Source organism: Lepidochelys kempii, chromosome 14, assembly GCF_965140265.1.
Source record: "Lepidochelys kempii isolate rLepKem1 chromosome 14, rLepKem1.hap2, whole genome shotgun sequence".
In the NCBI taxonomy this organism is placed as follows: domain Eukaryota; kingdom Metazoa; phylum Chordata; order Testudines; family Cheloniidae; genus Lepidochelys; species Lepidochelys kempii.
In genome coordinates this window covers 8,795,421-8,820,543 of record NC_133269.1, presented here as the reverse complement: position 1 = coordinate 8,820,543, position 25,123 = coordinate 8,795,421, and the positions used below count along the sequence as shown (strand labels likewise).

Below are 25,123 nucleotides of genomic sequence, written 5' to 3'. Positions count from 1 at the left end.
GATGCTCATAACCAATACTCCCTGCTCATCCTCCTCTGCCTGCATTCAACACCTTCAACCATGCTTCTCTTCTTGAAATCCTGCCCTCTGCTTTCATGAACCTGTTCACTCCTGATTGTTCTCCTTCCTCCCCAATCACTCCACCAGAATTTTATACAGAGGATCCCCATCACGTCCACCATGCAACTTCTTTTGGGGCTCTGCAGGCCTTCATCCTCGGTCCCCTTCTGTAACTTTTCTCTGGGGAAGTCTCATTTGTAAACATGAATTCAACTATCATCTTTACACTGATGACATTCGGAGCTACCTTTCCACTCCAGACCTATTTCCTTCTGTCCAAGATAATCTCAGTCTTTCTGATATCTTCTTAGGGATGTCCATTTATAAGCATAAGATCAACATGGTTAAAAAAAACCTCAATCTTTCCGCACAAGCCTTCCCACATTCCTCTTTTCTCAGTCATCATGGACATCACCACCCTCCTGCCTTTCACTCAGACCTGTAACTTTTACCTTCAACTCAGCCCTCTCTTTAGATCCTCACATCCAGGCTTTGTCTACATCTGGCTGCTTCTTCCTGCGCAAGATTTAAGTCCCAGAACCCATCTGTGCTGCTAGAACTCTCATCCAGACCATGGCAACCTCCTCTTCGCCAGCCTTTACTAATCCCGCTTTGCCCCACTTGTATCCATTCAAAATGTTGCTGCAATCACTTTCCTTGTTCGTCACCTCAACCTTTGTGCTCTCCATTGGCTCCTCCTTCTCCACTGTACTACTTGTCTTCACTTTCAAGGCCTTTATGGGCTATCCCAGCCTTACCTATTATCCCATATGCTGCTGGGACAGCAACTCTCACCTCTGTTCTGCCAGTGATACCAACTCTCAATGCCCCTTTGTTACATTTTCAACAATATCCCTTCGCGCTTTCTCCCATAATGTGTGGGTGGAGCTCCTGATAGAACATTGGCAAACTCACCCCATTATTCTCCTCCAAATCCCTTTTTAAGACTCCCCTTTGCCACAATACTTATGAAAAGCTTGACAGCAGCTAGCCAGCTGGTGTGCCGAGATTGCTGCTTTTCATGCTGACCAGTAACATCTGATGGTTGTAGCCATCTGATGTCTCTTGCCTCATATTTAGGCTGTCAGCTAAGGAACGGTCTTTTCATAGGATTCATAGAATTTAAGGCCAGAAGGGACCACCGTGATCATCTAATCTGACTTCCTGAATAACACAGGCCATAAGACATTTTTGTTGTGGGTTTGCCCAGCCAAAACCATGTTATAACATGTCAGGTTAGCAGGAATCACATTTTGAACACTCACATGCCTATGTGGCAAGCACAGATGGGAGCAAAGGGAGAGGGTGGACATAGTAGTATCTGTCTATGAGTTTTCAGCCATAATATCCCCAGAATATTTACATTTAAGCACTGCTTTTTAATTAGTTCTTTTAAACACTCAGTCCTGAAAAATACTTTGTATCTCTATACAACTATGCATCTAGATGATGCAATACCAGATACAATTATTACTTTAAAAAGGAGGTATTTTTTAAAACCTATTTGGTGCCTCAGTTAGCTGGAAGATCATTTTCTTCATATTTGACACCCAATTTTATGCTGCTTAAAATGTCAAGATGTGGAAAAATGATGAAAGCAAAGATAAATAGAAGGTAAAGGAAGCCTGTGGAAAGATTCTCTGTAAAAGATTCAAAAATAACATTTGAAATATATTTGTAGGTAATCATACTTTTCTTTTTCTACGCCACCAACCAAAAGAAGCAACTCATTAGGCTCAGAACATGCCTGGGACATGGACATTGTTATGCTCATTTTGCAAGTGGGAAATACAAAAAACCTAGACACAGAGAGGATAAGTGACTTCCCACAGCATCACTGACGACAAGGTGGGAGAAAACAAATGAATATAGAAGGCCTAATTGCCAGTCCCCTGCTCTCACAATCAGACATGTCCCCACCACTTTTAATTCCAAAATGATAAAAAAGTTATGATTAAAAAAATAGTGTGAAAATTACCTTTATTTTCACCTGTTGATTTTACAGGACTTTCACTGTCTTCAATGTAACCTGATCCTAAAATTAAATACACAAGCAGAAAGTGAGCCAACAAGCAGCTTAGGATAGTTGTGATTCATTCATTTAGCTTTCTCATTAAAATACAACAGAAACCTCCTGCTGTCACAACATGTAATAATTTAATTATTTAGGGGTAATTTTGCTTTTGGGTACATGTCCAAGCCACTCTCATAACATAGGAGAGCAGAATCTGATCCTATAAGAGGATCAGTTTAAAGCTAAAGGAAACCAAGGAATAACTTTGTTCACATTGAATGAGCTTTCCACAAGGTGACAGTTTACCCACATTGGATCACTGACACCAGTAGAGTTCGGACTCAGATTGAGGGCAATAAATAGCCTGCAGAGACCAAAAAACATATTGAACATAGTTTTTGGGGGGTGGGGGGATGGGGGGATTGGGGGGGAAAACTAGTGAAACTTATCTTGAAAACTGATGTCTTCCAGAGTTTGGAAAAGATGAACATGAGACGGGGGTTTTCTAGTGGAGAGGTAGGACTATCTAAGTAGCTAAAAAACAGGGACTATAAGTGAACAGTCATGTGTTCTTCTGCCCCTTGGGCAGGTCACCTGATCTCTGTCTTGGTTTTTCCTTTACAGAAAGAGGATGTACTGCTTATTCACCTTTATGAAGTGTTTTGAGATCCTGGGATGAAAGGTAGTATATAAATACAAAATTATTATTATTTAGTGGTCTGAGCACAGAGTTGGAGCCACAAACTCCTAAATCTCTGCTCTGATGTTCTCTCTTTATGTGGCCTTGGTTGTACTGTTGAACACTTAATCTGCCTTTACCTTGGTTTCCCCCGCATCTGTAAAATGAGAATACTACCTATCTTGCATAGAAGGCCAGGAAGATTAATAATCTGATGTTTGGTATAAAGGTGCTTGCAAGAATATCTAGGAAAAGAATGGCTCATGAGAATCCTGTATATATTCACAGTGTCTGGATGGTCATCTTGGAAGCTCTGAGTCTGGGGGTCATCCAGTCAGGGAGCAGAATAAATAGATGAATCTTAAGTCACATTGTTTCACAGAACTAACTAAAGTTACATATAGCAAACAGAAAAGTACTCCTTTTCTTTTTGCGAATATAGACTAACACGGCTGCTACTCTGAAACCTGTCATATAGCAAACAGTAATTCTGTTACTCTAGTAAGTAGTTTATATGCAGGTCAGAAACTGAAATGTGTTTATATAAACTATTCTCCAATAGTTTGAAAGAAGTTAAAATTCATAAGACTCCAATCTATTCATATAATTGGCCAAAAAGTTACTAGACTAAATTATTCACAATAGTTTATCCAGGTCTAGTCACATACAAGAGAAGAAAGAGCCTAAAGTTCCAGTTCACTGGTAGCCAAAAACATCTCACAATAATAGTCAGCCCAACATGGCAGAACAGCTTATAAAAATTTGTCATCTCATGAGAACAACTTACAAGACGGCAGTTCTAACCAACACAAACCCAACACTACATCTGATTGGGCCTCAAAAATCAACACAAGCCTAACCCTGATCTGGTCCCAATCCTAAGCCATGTCTCATCTCAACCCCTAAGTATTACTAAGGCTCATTCCATCAAGCCATTTCTAACCACTATACCCACCTCATTTTCAGACCAGGTTTCATTGTGTATAGCCCCCAGACACACAAAAAAACAAACAAAACCAAACACACCTTACATTTGCACATGCAGACTGGATAACTGCATATCCTCATTCTCTGATCTACAAGTACAAATGCTGTTTTTCGTGGGTGCATCTATTATTCCATCATTTAAAAATTGTGCCCCAGTACATACCAGGACCATGTGAAGCCAAACTTTTAAACAATCATTTGTTGATTAAAGCAATATGCTACCAGAGAGTATAAAAAAAATAGTCTACCAGGATAGAGTTCTGTATAATGGTTCTGTCCAGATTCCAGTTTCTCACTAGTCGAATTAGTGGCTGCTGTGGATCTAAAAAGGAAATGTACAAAAATGGACATGACTAAGGAACCATCCTTAAAAGTAAAAAAAAATAAAGTGATAATTGTTTAAATTGGCACCACTCCTTTATTATCTTTTTAAATTAATGGAAGTTTTGCTGTTGACCTCAATGGGAGCATAAGCAAACCCCAATGTCAAGTGTTATCTCCCTTTTCTTCTACCATATGTCTCTATGTGATTTTAATCCTACATTTGAAGGCATTCAAATCTAGGCCTGTCATTCCCCATTTTTAGTAATTAGCCCATTTCCATTTTGGATTATTTCCTCATCATGTTGTTTCTGAGTAGGTGGTCTGCTGCAAGTAGCCACAACCACCTATTGTCTCCAGCTGAGAGACCTAATAAGATTCACCATATATGTGTAACATAAGCCTCCAGCATTTCAGTCAGACACGTTTTACCATTTCCAGAAAGAAAGCCATCTTACCCAGACATCTCCATGGAAGGATGTTTACCTTGCAAGGGAAAGAGAAGAGATAATTGTTATATCCTGCACCAGTAGAGAGACAAATGCAAAAGGTGAAAATGAAAGCTACATATGGGGCCCATCCATCCCTGAGTTCGGATCGTTTCTAGTGGCCACAGTGAAGTTTGGTATCTTATTTAGTTGATGTGGAAGTTGCCAAATTGACTAGAGGACTTCATGTTCTAGTGTGAGCACAGAACAGATACAGCATTGACAGTTTCAATACAGGCTCCCTCAGATTCCCCTCTTGATCTAGTGGGGATACTTCCAAAGACGAAGGGATATCTCAGAATCCATGGCTCATTCAGTTCTTGGCCTCACTTCTGAGACTGTTAACTAGGAGGCTAAATGTGATGGTTTCATGTACAGACCACCATACAGTCCACTGAAAAGCTTTCAGACCTTAACTTTTGATTGCGGAGCTATACTGACCTGGACCAAAATTAAGTAAGTTATTTAACCCTCTGTATCCTACTTCTAATCTCTTTAGCCAACCAGTCCTCTGGATCTGATGTTCTCTTCCAGGGATGCTGTGATCTAAAACCCTGCTCCTTAGGCAGGCCGATATACAGATATCTGGGAGTTTCAGACACTCCAAATTTTCCCAGATATTTTGGTTCAGAATGGATTTAAACCAGTCCTACCCATTTTTCTATAACAAAAAATGTGAAAGAGTAACGCAATTATAATTGACCGAATCCTGAGGTCACTACTTAGTCAAAACTCACAATTAATAGGAATTGTTTTTGAGTAGAGACTGAATAAATGCTGAGTAAGAACCTCAAGTTTTTGAGGCAATAAGGATTAGAGATGGGCCTGAATTTGTGGAAGTAAGGGGGAGTCCAGAACTAGAACCCAGATCTAAATTTCATAGCTTTATAATGGATCAAACCAAAAGCTCCGAGCCAAACAACCTCCAGCATTGGGGTGGTTGAAAATCCTACATTTGTCACCTTTCCCCCTGCCCAGTCCTTTGTTCTTGCAGCCAACCCCCTCATTTGTTCTATTCATTCAGCACCCAGAGAATAGAAGATATTCATTGTTACCCTTTTCCTTCTTACGCCAGTACCACCAGAAACCAGAAGCTGCTATGGCAATTACAGCCAAGACAAATAATGCGATAAACCCTTTCTGCCATGAAGCCAGGATGACTGGAAATGAGAAGAGACATGTGTAACAATGCATGCAGTGGTATGAAGTCACTACTGGCTTTTACAACTCCTGAGTCCTCACTACAGGTGGTCTGGCATTATTAGAAGTATTTAGTGCTCAGGAGGGTGAGTTCAGACAGCTCTGGAAAAGCTTTAAAGAGGTTACCATCCAGAGTTCACTACTGGGTTCTTCCCTAACTGGGTGGGGGTCTGTTCCTAAATCCAGTCAGGGAAAGCTTTTAGTTGGCTTCTCAGCCTCTCCTAGTATGGTTGAGGATGTAGGGACAGCCCATTGTCATAAGTGGCTCTGCCTGGCTGACCTCTGCCACAGATCTGAAGCCATGGAAAATGCAAAAAAAGCCACAAAAGTTTAACACCCACTCCCCAAAAATTAGATAGCTGTGGCCACTGGGGATAACAAATCCCCTTGGTCCAGTTCAACACTAGTAGGTATTTTATGAAACCTAGCATTGAGTGACAAGTAGGCAAGACCACCAACCCATCACCCCACTTACAGCTAGGCTGGGAGATCCCCTGGACACAGCTCCTTTTTGCTGCTTGAGCATAGCTAGGGGACTGAAGGAAAGTGAGAAACATTATGGACTGCAGGAGGAGAACTTATTCTCCTGCGTTTTTCATCTGCCAGTCAATTAAACTACGTTAAGTTTTGGATCTATTCACTCTTGTTGGGGATTTTTCTAGAGAGGAGTGCTTTTGCATTAGGCCAGAGTCCATGCTGCCTAAGTTGGTTTTCCTTGGATCCAAGAGCTAAGTCTTCCTGGGGTTTGTTCAGTTTAGAACACAATGGGACTGTTTTGGTTAGATGGTGTCCCAAACCTTTCATGCTATCCCCCACCAACAGCGCATACACAATTCCAAGTGGCAATACAATCTAGTGGTGAAGTCCCTACCTACATTAGTGGCCCTTTATAATTCTCCTTATCCCGCAGGAAAGGAGTGTTTGGTGTTTTTACCATGTACTAAGTGTTGCAATGGAATTCACCATGTAAGGCAGGAAATTCCCTGCAGAAGAGGGGGAATTTTAAAGGTCCAGTACATTAAGATGCCTTCTTTCCTGTCATTTAAAAAAGTTACAGCTACTGTAAGAGATGCCTCAGTTCTAGGTAATCCCAACATTACATGTAACAGTAGATTTGAGATAGACCTATTCTGGTACTATTCCGAGCAGCCTAAGGATGTGCCATCAAGAGCATAGCTTACCTTTAACGGTTAGCAAGTTGCTTCGCACAGTAACCCTGGCTCTGTTGGAGGCTTCGCAAAAATATTTCCCTGCGTCCTGCTTACTCAATGATTTCTTCTGCCAGACGACTCTGGTTTCCATTTTGCTTTCATAAAATAAAGGTTTCTGGTCATTTTGTTTAAAAATTCTGAAGTCGATTGGCAAAGATCCTTCGCCTACGATGCAGAGAAAGTTGATATCTCCACCATCTTCCACTTCCCCATGGGGTAAACTTCCAAAGCTTATGTTCCTAATGGGAGCTGCAAATGAAGGCATGAGGAAAAGACATCAGGTTATAAAATACTATTGTAGAAATGCTTAGTTTGGCACCACTTTGTCTTGCTGCCAGAGAGACTGCATTTGTGTTCCGTTATTCCCACGCTCCTGGCCAGCATCTGCTGGGGAGCAGCGCCCATTGATTTATATATAACTCTACAGTGCCTAGTCCCTGATATACTCATGGGTACTCGAAAGAAACAAAAGTAGAGAAAGTCTGATCCAAAGCCTATTCAAGTCAGTGGGAGTCTTTCCATAAACTTCAATGGGTTTTTAATCAGGCCCTAAATTGAAAACAATTTAGATAATATCTCTAGAAATAATCAACCAGATCCTCAGCTAGTGTAAATCAGCATAACATGGCTTCAGTGGAGTTATGCTATTTTACACCAGCTAATAATCTGGCACAGTACCTGTAAATAATGTTTAGCTGATTTTTCAAATCAATTACTAGTGAACACTGGCAGCTAATGGACCAAGTTCTCTACTGATGGAAGGACTGAGCAAATGGCCCAGATTTCTCATTTTATAGTGTATAAAAAACAGGAAGTAAGAGATCAGTTACTTTATTACATTCATTAAAATATAAAGTATGTGTAGTCAAAATAACACTATTTAGATTTGATGTTTTATTAGCTATGCCAGTGCTTAAAAAGTTAACCTGAGAGGCAAGTAGTGTATATTGATATTTTTTATATAATTAAACCACAATGTATATATGTCATGCATCCAAAAAACTCCATATATTAAAACAACATTAATGTTGCAAAAGTCAAAAGGATCACACAGACAAAAGTTAGGAAATGCCACAATTCAGGTTTCCTGTGGAACCTTAATTCAGCCCCTTTTTGCACATACATTAACATACAGTCTTTATTGACATGAACACATACTCTTTATTCCACAGGATCTCTGTTTCATTCAGTGCACCAGATGGATGATACTGAATGGCTACCTGTGACGCATGGCCAGAAAGGGTTAAACAGCCTGAAAAATAAGTAACCCACAGAAGACATGTGGGGAGATAATATTTGTGGTTTTGTGTATTTACATATGTAAAAGTAGAGTCCGGACAATGTAATCAACAGTCCCTGTCTATGCTGTATTCTGATAGAATTTAAATGAATTGCAAACACGGGTTATCTTGGTATTCATCTCTCTTTGAAATGTACTGTGACTAGTGGAGGAAAAGACAAATGGCCTTATGTTAATTGGTATAGCTAAGTACCAGGGATGGACCTCCTTCAAAGTCATCCTAATTACCTTTTGTTCCCCGAGGAACTCCCAACTTGTCAAAGAAGACATTACACTGTATCAAAGTTCCTTGGGTCCTGATTCTGTCATCTCAGATCTGCTTAGACTTCATCAGGGAAAGTTTGAGTCATAAGACTGAGGTCCCAGTTATGCTGGTTCGCCCTGAATATGAGATCTGAACATTGGACTATGACCTATGAACTGAATTCTAAAGGAACTCTTTGCAACTACAAAGCTTACCATCTCTGCTGTGAATCTGAACCTCAATGAACTGAACTCATGTCTGTACGTATATTGATCTTTTAACCGTACTCTCTCTCGTTTTTTTAATAAATTTTAGTTTAGTTAATAAGAATTGTCTGTAGCATGTATTTGCGTAAGATCTGAAACATTCGTTAACCTGGGAGGTGATGTGTCCGGTCCTTTGGGATTGGTAGAACCTTTTCTTTTATATGATGAAGTAAGATTTACAGAAATTTTCATCATATTTGATGCGGATACCTGGATGGAGGCCTGAGGCTGAATCACTTTAAGGGAACTGTGTTGTTTGGACTTCTGAGTAACCAGTAGGGTAATAAAGAAGCTGTTTTATGCTGGCTTGGTGAATCTAAGTATTGGAATATCCACCAGCTTTTTGGGGTTTGGCTGCCCCATTCTTTGCAGTTCACCCTAATTGAGTGACCACAGCTGGCTTCCCACTAGGACCCCGGTCACATCGGCATAGTCGTGCTTGGATACACATTACCACAGGTTAATTGGGTTTTTGGATTAGAACCACACACTTGTCAAAATTTAATTTTGATATTGGAGAGTTTAAGGGTTAAAAATCCGTTACAGTGAGTGACCCATGATCAAGATCCTGACAGAAAAAGCCTGGAAGAATTGTGCTTACAGAGAAGGTTGTATTTTAGCAAAAGACCCCAGAGCAGGAACTGAAAAATCTGTTAATTGCCAGTAATAAGGAAGCAGACCCAGCGAAAATGCTTGCAGTGAGAAACCAGCAGCTAGAATTTGAACAAGAGCAAAAAATAGCTGATATGGAAGGAGAAGCTGCTAAAAGAGAATGCCTGTGTTTTGAACATGAACAAAGAATGGCACATATTCGATTGCGGGAACTAGAAGCTAAGTCAAAAGTGGAAAGACTTAAGCTCCAACCCAAGAGAATAAAAGAACAATAGGAACTGTATCATCCTGAAAAGCCAGCTTCTCTCAACAGCAAGGATGGGGATAAAATCTATCCAGTTTGTAACAGTGTTGGTATGTTGTTTGACTCTAAGCAGTTGTCTGTGTGTAACCAAGTTTACCCCAACACTGCCACCTTTTATGTAAATGCTTTTACTGCGAGCTCAGGTGAAGGTAACCCCATAACTTGTGCAGAGAATGTAAGATAAAAGCTGTTTAGGGCAAATTACAGCTAACATCACTCTTGTTAAAGCAGATCTTGTCAAAGAGGAAGATTATTTACCAAATAAGAATGTGAATACTGTAATCCTCTATGAGTTTACTGTAAGTATGCCTTTAGCCAGAATCCATCTTGAATGGAATGGTGTTAAACATGAACTTACAGCTGCTGTAAGAAAGTTATTGCCTAAGGATCTTTTGATTGGGGATAATATTAAAGCTTTCTTCAGTCAGGTTGATGACATAAATCAGTCACAGGAAAGAAATAATCCTGAACCTGTGTCTACTAGGGGCAAGGATTTGTCTATGGAGGATTTGTCTATGGAGATATTCTATCTATTACCCAAGATCCATAAACCTGGAAATCCTGGGCACCCCATCATCTCAGGCATTGGCACCCTGACAGCAGGATTGTCTGGCTATGTAGACTCCCTCCTCAGGCCCTACGCTACCAGCACTCCCAGCTACCTTCGAGACACCACTGACTTCCTGAGGAAACTACAGTCCATCAGTGATCTTCCTGATAACACCATCCTGGCCACTATGGATGTAGAAGCCCTCTACACCAACATTCCACACAAAGATGGACTACAAGCCGTCAAGAACACTATCCCCGATAATGTCACGGCTAACCTGGTGGCTGAACTTTGTGACTTTGTCCTTACCCATAACTATTTTACATTTGGGGACAATGTATACCTTCAAATCAGTGGCACTGCTATGGGTACCCACATGGCCCCACAGTATGCCAACATTTTTATGGCTGACTTAGAACAACGCTTCCTCAGCTCTCGTACCCTAACGCCCCTACTCTACTTGCACTATATTGATGACATCTTTATCATCTGGACCCATGGAAAAGAAGCCCTTGAGTAATTCCACCATGATTTCGACAATTTCCATCCCACCATCAACCTCAGCCTGGTCCAGTCCACACAAGAGATCCACTTCCTGGACACTACAGTGCTAATAAACGATGGTCACATAAACACCACCCTATACCAGAAACCTACTGAGCACTATTCCTACCTACATGCCTCCAACTTTCACCCTGACCACACCACACGATCCATTGTCTACAGCCAAGCTCTGCGATACAACCGCATTTGCTCCAACCCCTCAGACAGAGACAAACACCTACAAGATCTCTATCAAGCATTCTTACAACTACAATACCCACCTGCAGAAGTGAAGAAACAGATTGATAGAGCCAGAAGAGTTCCCAGAAGTCACCTACTACAGGACAGGCCCAACAAAGAAAATAACAGAACGCCACTAGCCGTCACCTTCAGCCCCCAACTAAAACCCCTCCAACGCATTATCAAGGATCTACAACCTATCCTGAAGGATGACCCAACACTCTCACAAATCTTGGGAGACAGGCCAGTCCTTGCCTACAGACAGCCCCCCAACCTGAAGCGAATACTCACCAGCAACCACATACCACACAACAGAACCACTAACCCAGGAACTTATCCTTGCAACAAAGCCCGTTGCCAACTGTGCCCACAGATCTATTCAGGGGACACCATCACAGGGCCTAATAACATCAGCCACACTATCAGAGGCTCGTTCACCTGCACATCCACCAATGTGATATATGCCATCATGTGCCAGCAATGCCCCTCTGCCATGTACATTGGTCAAACTGGACAGTCTCTACGTAAAAGAATAAATGGACATAAATCAGATGTCAAGAATTATAACATTCATAAACCAGTCGGAGAACACTTCAATCTCTCTGGTCATGCGATTACAGACATGAAAGTTGCGATATTACAACAGAAAAACTTCAAATCCAGACTCCAGCGAGAGGAACTGCTGAATTGGAATTCATTTGCAAATTGGATACAACTAACTTAGGCTTGAATAGAGACTGGGAGTGGCTAAGTCATTATTCAAGGTAACCTATTTCCCCTTATTTTTTCATAACCCCCCCCCCCTCCTCAGATGTTCTTGTTAAACCCTGGATTTGTGCTGGAAATGGCCCACCTTGATTATCATACACATTGTAAGGAGAGTCATCACTTTAGATAAGCTATTACTAACAGGAGAGTGGGTTTGTGTGTGTGTTGGTGGGGGGAGGGGGGAGAAAACCTGGATTTGTACTGGAAATGGCACACCTTGATTATCATACACATTGTAAGGAGAGTGATCACTTTACATAAGCTATTACCAACAGGAGAGTGGTTTTTTTGGGCGGGGGTGTTGGGGGGGAGAAAACCTGGATTTGTGCTGGAAATGGCCCACCTTGATTATCATACACATTGTAAGGAGAGTGATCACTTTACATAAGCTATTACCAGCAGGAGAGTGGGGTGGGGGGAGAGAAATTCTTTTGTAGTGATAATCACCCATTTTTTCATGGTTTGTGTGTATAAAAATGTCTTCTGTACTTTCCACAGTATGCATCCGATGAAGTGAGCTGCAGCTCACGAAAGCTTATGCTCAAATAAATTGGTTAGTCTCTAAGGTGCCACAAGTACTCCTTTTCTTTTTGTCTATGGAGGGTTTCTCCAAATGTTTGTCCGACGAAGATAGCTGTTTGTCTGTGCAAAGATGCAATGCATATGTGGAAAAAATTCCTAAGTGTCTGTCTGGTATCTCAGAAGAAAATCTGACATTAGATAAGGCTCAGAGAAATGTTTCTCTAGCGCAAATTAAAGTTGACAATCAGGTTAAAGTCCTAACTGAGGAAAGGAAAGGGTACAGTCTTGGTGAATGATGAATTGTTGGCAAGTAAAGTTTGTGAAAGTAAGCCTGAAAAAGGTAGAAATGATTTGTTTAAAGCAGCTCAGTGTAATGAGACTATCTGTAAGAAACAGCAGTTTATCTGTTAAGGGAGCGCGAGGCAAAGAAAGTTTAGATGAGCTGATGGCTTTGTCTAATCAGCAGTTTGGGAAGGCAAGGTTAGTGGAACATGAGTATCCCTATACCTTACCTGTTACCAGTGTGGAGAATTGTGACAGTGAAGGAAATGTTCCTGTGTCTGTTAGGGGTAATGAGTTGCCCATGAAAGGAGCTATCCCAATCTCCAAACAATTGTCCATGAACAGCCATGTGCGCTGGGACAAGGGAAATGATATCCCAAGCTGTTTGTCTGTTAAAGAAGAATGTTTCTCCAGCTCTTATCTGTTTGTAGAGCAGACAGAAGAAGCCTGTCAGCCTATGATGGTTGAAAATTTATCAGTTGACCCAGAGTTGATTCTGGATACAACTAAAACCTAGGAAGGAAGTGGTCCTGAATTGGTGTCTGCTAGGGATGATGACATTGTAACTAGGTTGCATCCAGTTAATGTCATAAATAGCCCCCAGAGACCAAGCGATTCTGGTGCTTCTATTTTGTATGTTGCTAGTGTGTTGCTGGGTAAAGATATGACAACCGTGTCTGATCAGGGTGATATCATAGCCAGGACACAAGGAAAGCATGAAGGTAATTTGACTGTGTTACCCACTGACAGTGTGGAAACTTGTAACAAGGGAGAGAATGCTTCTAATCTTCTGACTGTGAAGTCTAGCAGTTTACCTGAAAGGGCATTTTGTGAAAATCCTCCTGATGGGACAGAGGTGATTCTGGATTTAAGAATCAGAGGAGTAGCCGGGTTAGTCTGTATCCACAAAAACAAAGAGTCCAATGGCACCTTAAAGACTAACAGATTTATTTGGGCATAAGCTTTCGTGGGTAAAGAACTCCACTTCTTCAGATGCATCTTTAAGTAAGGAGTCTGTGACTCAGGTACTGAGGAAAGACTGGGTTACTGGTTTTTCAGAGCAGAACAGCCTTATGACAGAACTCACAAGAATGCAGGGGAGAGCAGGCAAACTCTCACCCTTAGACACTTTGTTTTAAAGATAGACCCCACAAACTCAGAGTCCAGTCTCTAAGTTGCTGGTGGTGGTAGATTCACAAGCAAGCATGCAGGGGAGCATCTGTGTAGATGTTCATAGCACAGAGGGGCTGCAGTTGGTGAACACACCTAGCCAGCAAAGGAATTCCTGTGAGCAGGAAATTTCAGTTTTCAACCTTCTAGGAAAAAGGGGGCAGGGGGAAGGACCCATTCCTGCTGAGGGGAAGAATGAGTGTCCAGCCTTGGAATTGGTAACAGTTAAGGATTTGAAAACTAGTAAATAAGCTAGTTTCTGCGTTGATGCAAATTACTTGACTGACTCCGGGGAGAAAGACTTGCCCATAGCCATTAGCAAAGAGGACACACCCAGCCAGCCAATGGATTTTGTTACACAGGAGAGTTCAGATTTTTACTCTACTGGACAGGGAGGAAGGGAAGGATTAAACCTTGCAAATAAAAGCCACAAGTTTAACCTTAAAATTCCAAAACCCCAAGGAAGTGGTTAAACTGAAAGCCTATGTTAAGGAAGACCCTGAGGTCAAGCAAAAGCCACAAAGATTTTAAAGGGATATTGAACAAGCTGACCTAAAGAATGATTTGTCTAAACCAAAGGTTTGACATGACAAAAAATAATTGTAAATATACACTAGTGATAAAACTGATGTTATTGATGCTAATGATTGTAACTAACTTGTTGTGGATACCAAGAACTGTAAAAATGTACAATGTGCATGGTTTTTTGGAAAAACCCTTGAACATGTTGGGGGTGATACATAAGAACTCATTATGTTGTAAAAGCCTTCATGGGTACACGGTTTCATTACATGACAACATACACTATGTTAAACGGCCTGGTGATACTGATATTTCTCAGTTAGTGCCTATATCGAATCTTGAAACTGTCCACAGCAGTAAAACCACTACAAGCTTGAAATGCTGTGCACAAAGGGAAACTGAGGTACAACACCTCACAGCCTTCTGGGCTGAATGACAGAGTAAGTGCTCTCTGAAGAACATTAATGGCTACGTTAAGTCAACACATAGACCAAACCCTGGAATCACTAAAGTGTTTCATAAAGTATGGGCTAAGTTTTTGGCTGGGGACAAAGCATGTATCAATAATTTGGCCTTACAAAGAATTCAATGTAAACACAGCTCATATCAATGTTCGAAGGTATTTAAGGTGTATCCAGGAGCTCTAATTTCACCCTTCCACACCAGTCACACTACCTATTCAATATTTCTTTGAACACATTACCCTATGTCTTATTTAATGCATGCCATACAAATCCAGCAGTTAATATAAAATTATTAAATTTCTCAATTGGCTTAGTATCTCAGTTGGCTTTCTCTTTCGGCAGTTCCCTGCCTCATTCACTACACACATTTCTGAAACAAATAAGAACAGCCATCTCATTCACTACACAGCCCTAATTCATCTCCAGATCAGGCCCACTGAATGAGGCAGGGTTTTTGTAGAAAAAAGTAGCACAGGATGGCATTAAAGACTGTATCATAATACATATGGACAAGGGGGATGAATTAAGGTTACCCAGGCAACCTTAATTCTGGCATGTCCTAACTTTTGAGTGTTTGACTTTGCAACCTTAATAATGTTCTTTTAACAAAACACGAAGGGAAAAAAGCGCTCCCCCCCGCCAGTTTTTCCTTAAAGGAAAAAGATTTTTTTAAAAATACTATCATGTGCAACTGTAACAGCTGCACCGGCATGCATCATCAACAAGGTTTGCATTCTGAACCTTCAGCCCTGCAGTACAGATTGCTGCCACTTGAGCTATGGATGTGAGCAGGCAGCTGAAGAAAGCTGCTGCTATTTGTGAGGGGAAGGCTGGATGACCAGTCCTGGTGCTGAACTGTGAGGGAGGGTCAGCCAAGCCCATCCTGTCTCTCTCTTCCCCTATCTCTGGGAGAGTGCCTACCCACCTCTGAGCCCACAGAAGGGGCATGGACTACTGGGGCCATGTTGGTGTGTCTGCGGGGGGTGGAGGTGGCTGAGAAAAGCCTGACCCCCCCTCTCCTCCTTCCTCCCCCATCTTGGGAACTGCAGGGAGCACCAGCACCAAGTGGTGCTCCTGGGGATGGAGGCAGAAGTGGGCAGCTGGGGCAATGTGCCAGGTCCAGGGGGAGAAAAAAAATCTAGCCCAGCTCTCTTCTGCTTACCCCTATTACAGCTGCTTTGGCAGCTCCTGAGCATTCCCAAAACAAATTTCTGCTGCTCCTTTGGCAGCCAGGTAATCCCCTTTAGAACGCTCCCGTGTTCCATTATTAGGTTGACAGGCTGCCAATGTTTTCCTGAGGAACACCAGTGAGAGGAGGAAAATCATGATTTTTTAAAACAGTTTGTAAGTGTCTCTTCAAAAGTGAATAGAATTTCACAGGACAATGAAAAGGCACTTCTGTACCCCATGGGCATTCTCCCTATTGAATATCAAAGGTCTGCTGCAACCAAGCAACAAGTCTCAAAAAGTTGCAAGAATTCTTTACAATGGGGCAAGCGTTAGGCAACCTAAATACCGGGATCATTACCAGTTCCCCCTTTAATAAGATTATATATTGCTGATTGTCTCCCTTTCCTGCATGGCTCATATGCTGCTTGCCTTCTTATTGCAAGCTCTTCAAGGCAGGGACATTTCTGCCTCTATGGCCCCAGTACTGTAAAGATTGTTACTGTGATTAACTTTAAGCACATGAAGTCACTGGGACTACTCACATGCTTAACTTTAAACACATGCATACATGTTTGCAGGATCAGGGCCTATGTTTGTCCAGTGCTTAGCACAATAACCCCTAGTTGCTAATATGACATAATAAACAAGGATAATAGACCTGGTTTTCAGAACTACTCAGCACCTGCAGTTCCTATTAAAACTCAACTGGAATTGTAGGTGCTCAGCAGCTCTGAACATGAGGACTAAAGGCAGCTATGGTGGTGGAATTATTAAACTATTAAAACTGAAGATCTAAATGTATTACTGTGACAGACTGTACCATTATGTTCACCATTTTACACAAGTAGGATAATTTTTTTACAAAGTATGCCTTGGGAGGTATCATTTGAAAACTCATAATTCACTGATCATTATTGTCCTGGTAAAATATGTGCAGCAACATTGTATGTAAAGTTATAAGATTCTATTGTATGATGTTACGAAGGAATATTCCAATTCTGGGGAAGCAGCTGAAACCAGTTCCTCATACAAAAGGCACCACAGCCATGTGTCAGCATAATCAAATAGACTATCGCCCGCTTCAGCAGCCATTCTTTAGCAGGAAGAAGGGCGTAAGGGAGAAATTTACATTTTGGCAAATAAACAGCTGGAGGTTCCCCTCCCAGACAGACTTGCTGTCCCCTGAACCCCAGCTGGAGGTGATTCTCAAAGAAGATAAATGCTTTAAGAAGGGGGAACAGAGGACACAAATCGCCTCTCATCTCTAATTATGGTATCAACCATGGGCAATGGATGAACCCCAGGCTCGGGGAGGCTAGCCCCCAGCCGGGACCACCCCTTCTGCTCAAGGCCCCATCCCTCCCACCAGAGCCCAGAGTCCCCCCATTCCCAGTGTGGCAGTCAGCCCCCACCTCACACCCCCAGGCTGCTGAGTGCCCCAGCCCTGGAATTCCAGGCAGGTGAGCGGGTGGCATGGCCCTCCCTCCAGCCCCAGAGTGCCGGGCAGGCAGCCTAGCCTCCCTCCCCCAGCTCTGGAGTGCAGGCTGGCTCCCATTAGCACCCCCGGCCGCAGCCTGGGGCCCCAGTCACAGGAGGAAGAGCCTCCCACAGCAGAGCCTGGGAAGCAGGAAAGGGTCTGGGGGCAGAATGTGGGTGGGGCCACACAAGGCTGTTTGGGGAGCCACAGTCTACCGCTGTCTTTGATACCCACCACCCATAGTATCAACGTATGAAAGATGAAGGAAACATCAGTGAACTGGGGTAGTGGTCCTGGCTGAAGGAGTTCAGCCAGCAAAAGCATGTGGTGAGAAAAACCTTTGCTTTTAATTCATTTAGTTTGTTAAGTTCAGTATTATCTTGTGGTTTACCTTTCATTTCTTTGTCAACAGTTATTGATATGAACTGTAACCGTACAGATCACTGCTGCAACCACTGTTATATATTTGCAGCAAATATTGTACAAAGGTTGTCGAGTGAGGTGTCTATGACAAGGTTATGATTTGCTGGTTATGATTATGCTGTCTGTGTGTGTGTGTATCATTTTTGTATTTGAAGTTATGCATATTGGCTATGTACTTGTATCTCAATGTGTTTGATTTTAAGTAGCCTCAGTGAAGCATTTGGTCAGCGTCTTGAAAAAGGAATTTGTAGATTAAGTGTCCAATCAAGAAACACTTAACTGATGAATGAACCTTGGGAGACTCCAATCCACATGAGAAGTCTTCCTGGGAACATTCAAGGTAGCATGTGAACCATGGCCATTCTCCCTGTAAAGAACTGAGTCATGCATGGACATGTGACTTGCCCATGTGACTTAAACTCCATCTTGCTGCTGTGATTTTCCACAGTAAGAACAAAGGGGTGTCCTTCCACATGGCAGAGGATGTAAATGGCCCTGGAAACCCCTCCATTTTGTCTTCAGTCCTGCTTCTTACCTCTGGAGGAACTTTGCTACACTGAAGCTCTGAACAAAGGACTGAATGACCCACCCAAATCTCAGAGTAGCAGCCGTGTTAGTCTGTATTCACAAAAAGAAAAGGAGTACTTGTGGCACCTTAGAGACTAACAAATTTATTTGAGCATAAGCTTTCGTGAGCTACAGCTCACTTCATTGGATGTAGATGTACTCCAGAGACTTGATTTGAACTTGCAGTTTATTCCATCACTGCTACAAGCCTGAACCAAGAACTTTGCCATTACTGTATGTAATAGATTCCATTTAACCAATTTTAGCTCTCTTCTATATTTCTTTCTTTTTATGAATAAACCTTTAGATTTTAGATTCTAAAAGATTGGCAACAGCGTAATTAGTGGGTAAGATCTGACTTGTATATTGACCTGGGTCTGGGACTTGGTCCTTTGGGATCGGGAGAAGCTTTTTTCTTTTCCTGGGGTATTGGTTTTCATAACCATTCATCCCCATAAGGAGCGGTGCTGGTGGTGATACTGGGAAACTGGAGTGTCTAAGGCAATTGCTTGTATGACTTCTGGTTAGCCACCGGGGCAAAACTGAAGTCCTCTCTGTTTGGCTGGTTTGGTGTGCCTTAATAATAAAGGACACCCAGCTTTGGGCTGTGACTGCCCTGCTCTAAGCAATTTGTCCTGAATGCATACGCTCAGTTGTGTCCCGCCAGAGGCAGCATTGTTACAGTAACCAATTCTGACTTTTATGCCTCATTGCTTGTAATCACTTAAAGTCTACCTTTCTGGAGTTAATAAACTTGTTCTATTGTTTTATCTAAACCAGTGTGTGTTTGGACTGAAGTGCTTGAAATCTCCTCTTGCATATTTTCTATCAATGAGATGACTGACTTTCTATGAGCTTGTACTGCACAGAAGGAAACAGCTGGGCAGTACAAGATGCACACTTCTGGGGGACAAGTTTGGGACAGGGAATTTGCTAGTGTTACTCTGCAACATAGTTCTAGCCAGCCCCTACTGAAGCAGTTATATCATTCAGCTGGGAGTGATTTTGCATGTTAAAGGCAGTATATGAACAGGCCAGGAGTGGTTGTTCTCACAGAAAAGCAGTGTGAAAGGCACCCATGTTGGAGGGTTGAGAGGACACAGCTGTTCAACTGTCCAGACTGTACTCTGGGGAATGTTGCAATTACATAGGCATTTCACTAGGACACTGGAGCTAACATGCACTGTCATTGTCAAGGGCCACCATGAGAACAGTTCTGTATATGTAAAAATACATTTAATTCACGCTGCCTCAAAAAGGTACAAAAGTTGGGCCTGATCCTCCAGCTCTTATTCATTAACTTCAGTGGGACTATTCCAATGAGTAAGAAACACAGGACTGGACCCATATTTATAGTTTCAGAGACTTAAGAACAAGTCATTTTGTTTCTGCAGTAAGCCTGAATTCAATAAGGAGATTTAAAAGTCACAGCTAACATGTGAAGGGTATTTTTCCATTAAAATAAAAGTGGCTCTGGTTGATTTGATCCAGCTTACTAGTCGAATTTTTGCTTTGTAGACCACCACAAAGTGGTCTGAGGTTCAGATCCTCAAGTATTTCATCATTTGTCTGAAAAAAAAGGGTTTAATGTAAACGTCCGTCCAGTCTGCTCAGTCCACCACACGCTATTACAGACATTTTCAAAATTAAAATCCTCACTCATCTAACTTCCTCAGCAGCAGCAGCTGGACAGTTAGTTGGGCTTACCTATCACCGTGATGTTCATCTTGTAGCTACTTCTCTTCTCATGGGAGTGACGGTTGCTAGCTTCGCATCTGTATTCTCTCAGATTATTTAATTTAGTTTGTCTGTCCCTGAATTCAGCATATGTATTATTAAATACTGTGATGGTGTGAATAAGTCTGTTTCCTCTGAAGAGCGTATAGTTTATAGGTGGAGTTCCAGACATGGATTGACAGCGTAGGAATAGGGTCTCCCCTAACACCATCTCCGTGGATGAGTTGGCAACAGAAAGAACTGGCTCAGAGACTGGAGCTAAAAGGAGAAAAAACTGTTATTGAAGAAGTTGTATCAGGGGTAAGTCTAGTACCAGTAGTTAACTAAAGACTGCCATATTAATTTATACATGATATGTAAAACATATGCTACCTATTTAGCATCCACAGATTGCTTATACTTTTGTTCCAAGGGATAAAGAAAGGTACCCACATTGGCTGCATGGGTGTATTGCTAGCAAACAACTTGATTTCTCTATGGTGCAGTCCTCCATGACCAAGATAACTTCTGCCTCCTACTGAGATTGGGGGTGGGGGGAACTAAATAAAAGCAGGTTTCAGAGTAACAGCCATGTTAGTCTGTATTCACAAAAAGAAAAGGAGTACTTGTGGCACCTTAGAGACTAACCAATTTATTTATGCTGGAAATGGCCCAACTTGATTATCATACACATTGTAAGGAGAGTGATCACTTTAGATAAGCTATTACCAGCAGAAGAGTGGGGTGGAGGGAGGTATTTTTTCATGCTTTGTGTGTATATAAAAAGATCTTCTACACTTTCCACAGTATGCATCCGATGAAGTGAGCTGTAGCTCACGAAGGCTTATGCTCAAATAAATCGGTTAGTCTCTAAGGTGCCGCAAGTACTCCTTTTCTTTTTAAATAAAAGCAGAAGCTGATGGAGTTTCAGATAAAAATTGGTGACTGAAAAGGTGTGCAAAGTATGTCTAGCTACTGAGAAAGGTAACATGAGGTAGGATAGAGGGGAAGGTCATTGGGAAAGGGATGCAGCAAACCTTTGAAGGGAGTGACAGGGCATGGAAATGGGAAGACATGCTAATTTCCTTCTCCACTTATGGCTGGCCCTGGAAAAAGTGAACCAGTTTGCATCAGTACAGAACTAGTTCTGTATGTCTAGAGCAGAGGTGGGCAAACTTTTTGGCCCAAGGGCCACATCTGGGTATGGAAATTGTATGGCGGGCCATGAATGCTCACAAAATTGGGGGTTGGGATGTGGGCTCCAGCTGGGGTCAGAAATGAGGAGTTCAGGGTGCAGGAGGGGGCTCCAGGCTGGGGCATAGGGTTGGGGTGTGGGGGGAGTGAGGGCTCCAGCTGGGGATGCAGGCTCTGGGGTGGGGCTGGGGATGAGGGGTTGGGGGTGCAGGAGGGTGCTCTGGGCTGGGACCGAGGGGTTTGGCGGGTGGGAGGGGGATCAGGGCTGGGACAGGGGGTTGGGGCGCAGAGGGGGTCAGGAGTGCAGGCTCTGGGCGGCGCTTACCTCAAGCAGCTCGCAGAAGCAGTGGCATATGTGGTGGGGGCAGCATGCAAAGCCCCCTGGCTGCCCCTGCACATAGGAGCTGGAGGTGGGACATGCTGCTGCTTCTGGGAGTCACGCGGAGTGAGGCAAGCCCCTGACCCTGCTCCCTGACTGGAGTGCCAGAACGGGGCAAGCCCCAGACCCCGCTCCCCAGCAGGAGCTCGAGGGACAGATTAAAACATCTGGAGGGCTGAATGCAGCCACCATGCGGTAGTTTGCCTACCCCTGGTCTAGGGACTACAAGAAAGTCGCACAGAAGGTTACTTGCTGTTTGCAAACAGCAGAGACACCATGTTAATTCAGGGATTACAGTCTGACTCTGCAAACCACTGGACTACTGAGGTGCTCAAGTGTTTTGCAGGACTGGGCCCTTATATCTCCTTATCAACTCACCGTAAACAGTTATCTGTACAGGGTTACTCTCCTTGATGATCCCTTTTATCTCAGCCCTACAAACATAGGACCCGGTGTCATTCACCTGGGCTTGAATAGTGAAGTTGCTGGAAGTTTTCAACAAGACGCCGTTCTCTGGAGGTCTCTTTATGATAGAGAAGTTTGCTTTAGGAGAGCCATTAATATGGCACCACAGGCTTAACCTCTGATTTTCATCTAGGTCAGTCAAAGAAGGAGTCAATATTGGCTTGGCAAACAACTCTGCCAAAAATATAGACAATGGATAGAATTAATTCAGGTTGTGCATAAGGGCAAAGTAGCTACATTTCCCAGACTACCCAGGGGAAATAGGGTGACTAGATGTCCTGATTTTATAGGGACAGTCCTGATATTTGGTGCTTTGTCTTATATAGGTGCCTATTAACCCCCACCCCCATCCCGATTTTTCATACTTGCCGTCTGGTCACCCTAAGGGGGAAGGACACAATGAAGTGAGGAATTGTTTGTGGTCTATTAGCTATTTTTATCCACCAGCTTGGTAATGATACATAGTCTATTGCCATCCCAGGGCCCCTCTTTTGTGGCCTGGGGTGGCCCTGCAGGCACCCTGCTTCAGTTTCCCAGAATAATCCAGTCATAGTCAAGGTGTTTGAAGTAATATCCCTCTCAATATAATTCAGCTCCCAAAAAGGCCCTTTTATGCTCACCTCTCAAGGTTAGAGTCTCCTTCCTGGGACTTTGTTCCAGCCCTGGCCTGCCTAGCCTGTAGGACTCTCCGCTCTGGTTCAGTGGTTTCCCAGCCCTAATTCCTAGGGCTCTGTCCAGGCTGAGCTCTTCCCCCTCACCAACTCCTCCTTCAGCCAGCTTCTCCCTTGACTGGCCTTGGAGCCTCCTTTTGAGTCACCCTCCAGCCAGAGTCAGGCTCTTGGTCTTCCCCAGGTGGGTCTAACAACCCCAAAACACTGGTGTCTGCTAGCTGGGAGAGAAGGGAGCCTTGCCTCTCCCACTTTACAAGGCTTAAAGGAACAATGGTCCCTCCCTTTCAGGCACTAACTGCTCCTTGGGACCACCTTCCTCTCTCCCTACGGCTGCATCAGTTGCTTCCCTGGACATAAAGAACAGAGTAATTACCTCCTCTGGCCTTAAGAGGACAGTACTCCTTTACAAGGCACAACAAATCTGTGGCCACGAGCAATGGACACAACAGCTGCTAAATGAATCACGCATATACAGCAAGGGGGGTAGAACCAGGACCTTCAGCTCCAAAAACACAGACTTCAACTACTCAAGCCAAAGGAGTATCTCCAAGAGCTGTGGTAATGCTGATGTTTATATTCTCGGTGACTCTCTGACCACTAAAGAGAAACACAATCTCAAAATCTTTGAGCAGGTCTGATGTCCCTTCCAGGATGAGGCAGCAGAGACACACAAACACATTGAAGAATGGACATGACATACTCCCCCACCAGTTAGCCAAAGCGGATGTCAGCACTACATGAAATCCAAGAATTAATGTGGGTAGATTAATCTCCAACCTACAATTTAGGTTGGAAGTATCACAAGAAAAGGTTCTGATGTCAGATTTCTTCGGGGGGGGGGGTTCCCAGCCAGACTATAAATTGGCAGAAACAGCCTCTCTCATGGTATTTTAGCACTTTTGTTTGCAGACATAGCTCCAGCCAAGAAGTGCATATGAAAATGGACAATAGTGAAATGGCCAAAAGCTTTTTCTGAACCCCCATGAAAATAGTTCAGTTTGAGTTCCTGGTGAAGGTCCAGGTCTGGTTCTTACTTTATCCAAAAAGGCTCACCTGCCCTTGTCTTAAGCCAGAAGGAGAATTATTTTAAAAGAACCGAGCAGAGAAATACTACCGTGAAGGTTGGTGACATAGGAGCCTAGATTAAATGGATTAAATAAAATAGATATTCAACCAATCTGCGCATGCCGGCCATGTGGCTGTATGGCTATTCTGCATATTACATGATTAAAACCCTAGGGAACCCTCATTCATTATAACATAATAAGAAAAAACAACAATAACTCAAGCAATGACCCAACTTGTGTGTGGCACCACTGTCCTCTACTGGATGAAATGAGAATTGCTCAACTGCAAGTCATAGACTTTACACTGCAAGCGGTGTAAGAAGATTCTCCTTTAATAGAGCACTGTGCATTTGGAGCGGATGGATGTTTAACCCCATTGTCACTGTGAAGTTCCAAATGGCCATGGCATGCAGTTTAATGATAACCATGAAATGCCGGGTGGCCATGGATTTATCAGTACCTTCTACTGGTATAGCACTTTACGTTTCCAGAGTACTTTATTAACATCCCAGAAAAATATGACCATCCTCATGCTACCACTGGAGCAAACTGAAGGACAGAGAGGATAAGGGTCCATATAAACTATAGAACAGCCTACATTCAAAACTTGGTGGATTTATCATGGCTGGACTTTGGCCCTTCTCTAACACTGGCTGCTCCTGCCATTGTGGATGAGACCAAACCACTTTATAATCAGGATTTTTTTAAAAAATCACTCTTTCCCCCCACAGCCCTAAGTTAACTTGGTCACCTTGTAGTACAAATGTGATCTTTGCTGACGGACAAGCAGTGGCCAGGCCCAGGTCCTCAATGTTATCTAGGTGCCTATCTCCAATTAAAATCAGTGGGAGTTAGACACCTAAATACCTTTGAGTCTCAGTGTCAGCCAGGATTAGAACTCAGGAATTCTTCCAGGTGCAAGTGTCACCCTCCTAAGCTAAGAGTGATCTAGAATTAACAGTGCTCCTACCTTCCACAACAATGTGCATGCTGGTGGTTTTGGACACTCTCCCCAGTTCCACTTTGCACGTGTAATTGCCATTGTTCTCTACTGTGGCTATTGCAGAGTAGGTCAGAGAATTCTGACCGCGTGCACTGTTCAGTATTCTTCTGTCTTTCTGGATGAGGATTTCAATTTCATATTCCCGGGCTAGAATTGTTGTGCACACAATGTCAATTTTGTCTCCCTCTGTAATGTTCCGTGGGGACTTGGATGTCAGTTTAGGATGTGAAAACGGTTCTGAAAG

At 42.9% G+C, this 25,123-nt stretch overlaps 1 protein-coding gene across 12 annotated transcripts in view; it reads right to left on the bottom strand.

The window, feature by feature from the left end:
* PECAM1 (platelet and endothelial cell adhesion molecule 1) overlaps window positions 1-25,123 on the bottom strand; it is a 63,072-nt gene that overhangs the window by 24,707 nt on the left and 13,242 nt on the right. For 11 of the 12 annotated variants that reach the window (XR_012154734.1, XR_012154735.1, XM_073310138.1 and 8 more), the window contains exons 5-12: window positions 24,847-25,116; window positions 22,052-22,312; window positions 20,092-20,379; window positions 6,931-7,209; window positions 5,605-5,709; window positions 4,520-4,547; window positions 3,989-4,062; window positions 2,039-2,095 (exon numbers count right to left, since the gene is read on the bottom strand). Coding sequence is in view for 10 of the 12 variants with exons in the window: in XM_073310138.1 (XP_073166239.1) it covers window positions 2,039-2,095; window positions 3,989-4,062; window positions 4,520-4,547; window positions 5,605-5,709; window positions 6,931-7,209; window positions 20,092-20,379; window positions 22,052-22,312; window positions 24,847-25,116 (1,362 nt within the window). In the remaining 2 variants the exon portion in view is untranslated. The remainder of the gene's footprint in view (window positions 1-2,038; window positions 2,096-3,988; window positions 4,063-4,519; window positions 4,548-5,604; window positions 5,710-6,930; window positions 7,210-20,091; window positions 20,380-22,051; window positions 22,313-24,846; window positions 25,117-25,123) is intronic. The other variant, XM_073310145.1, reaches the window with a different exon arrangement.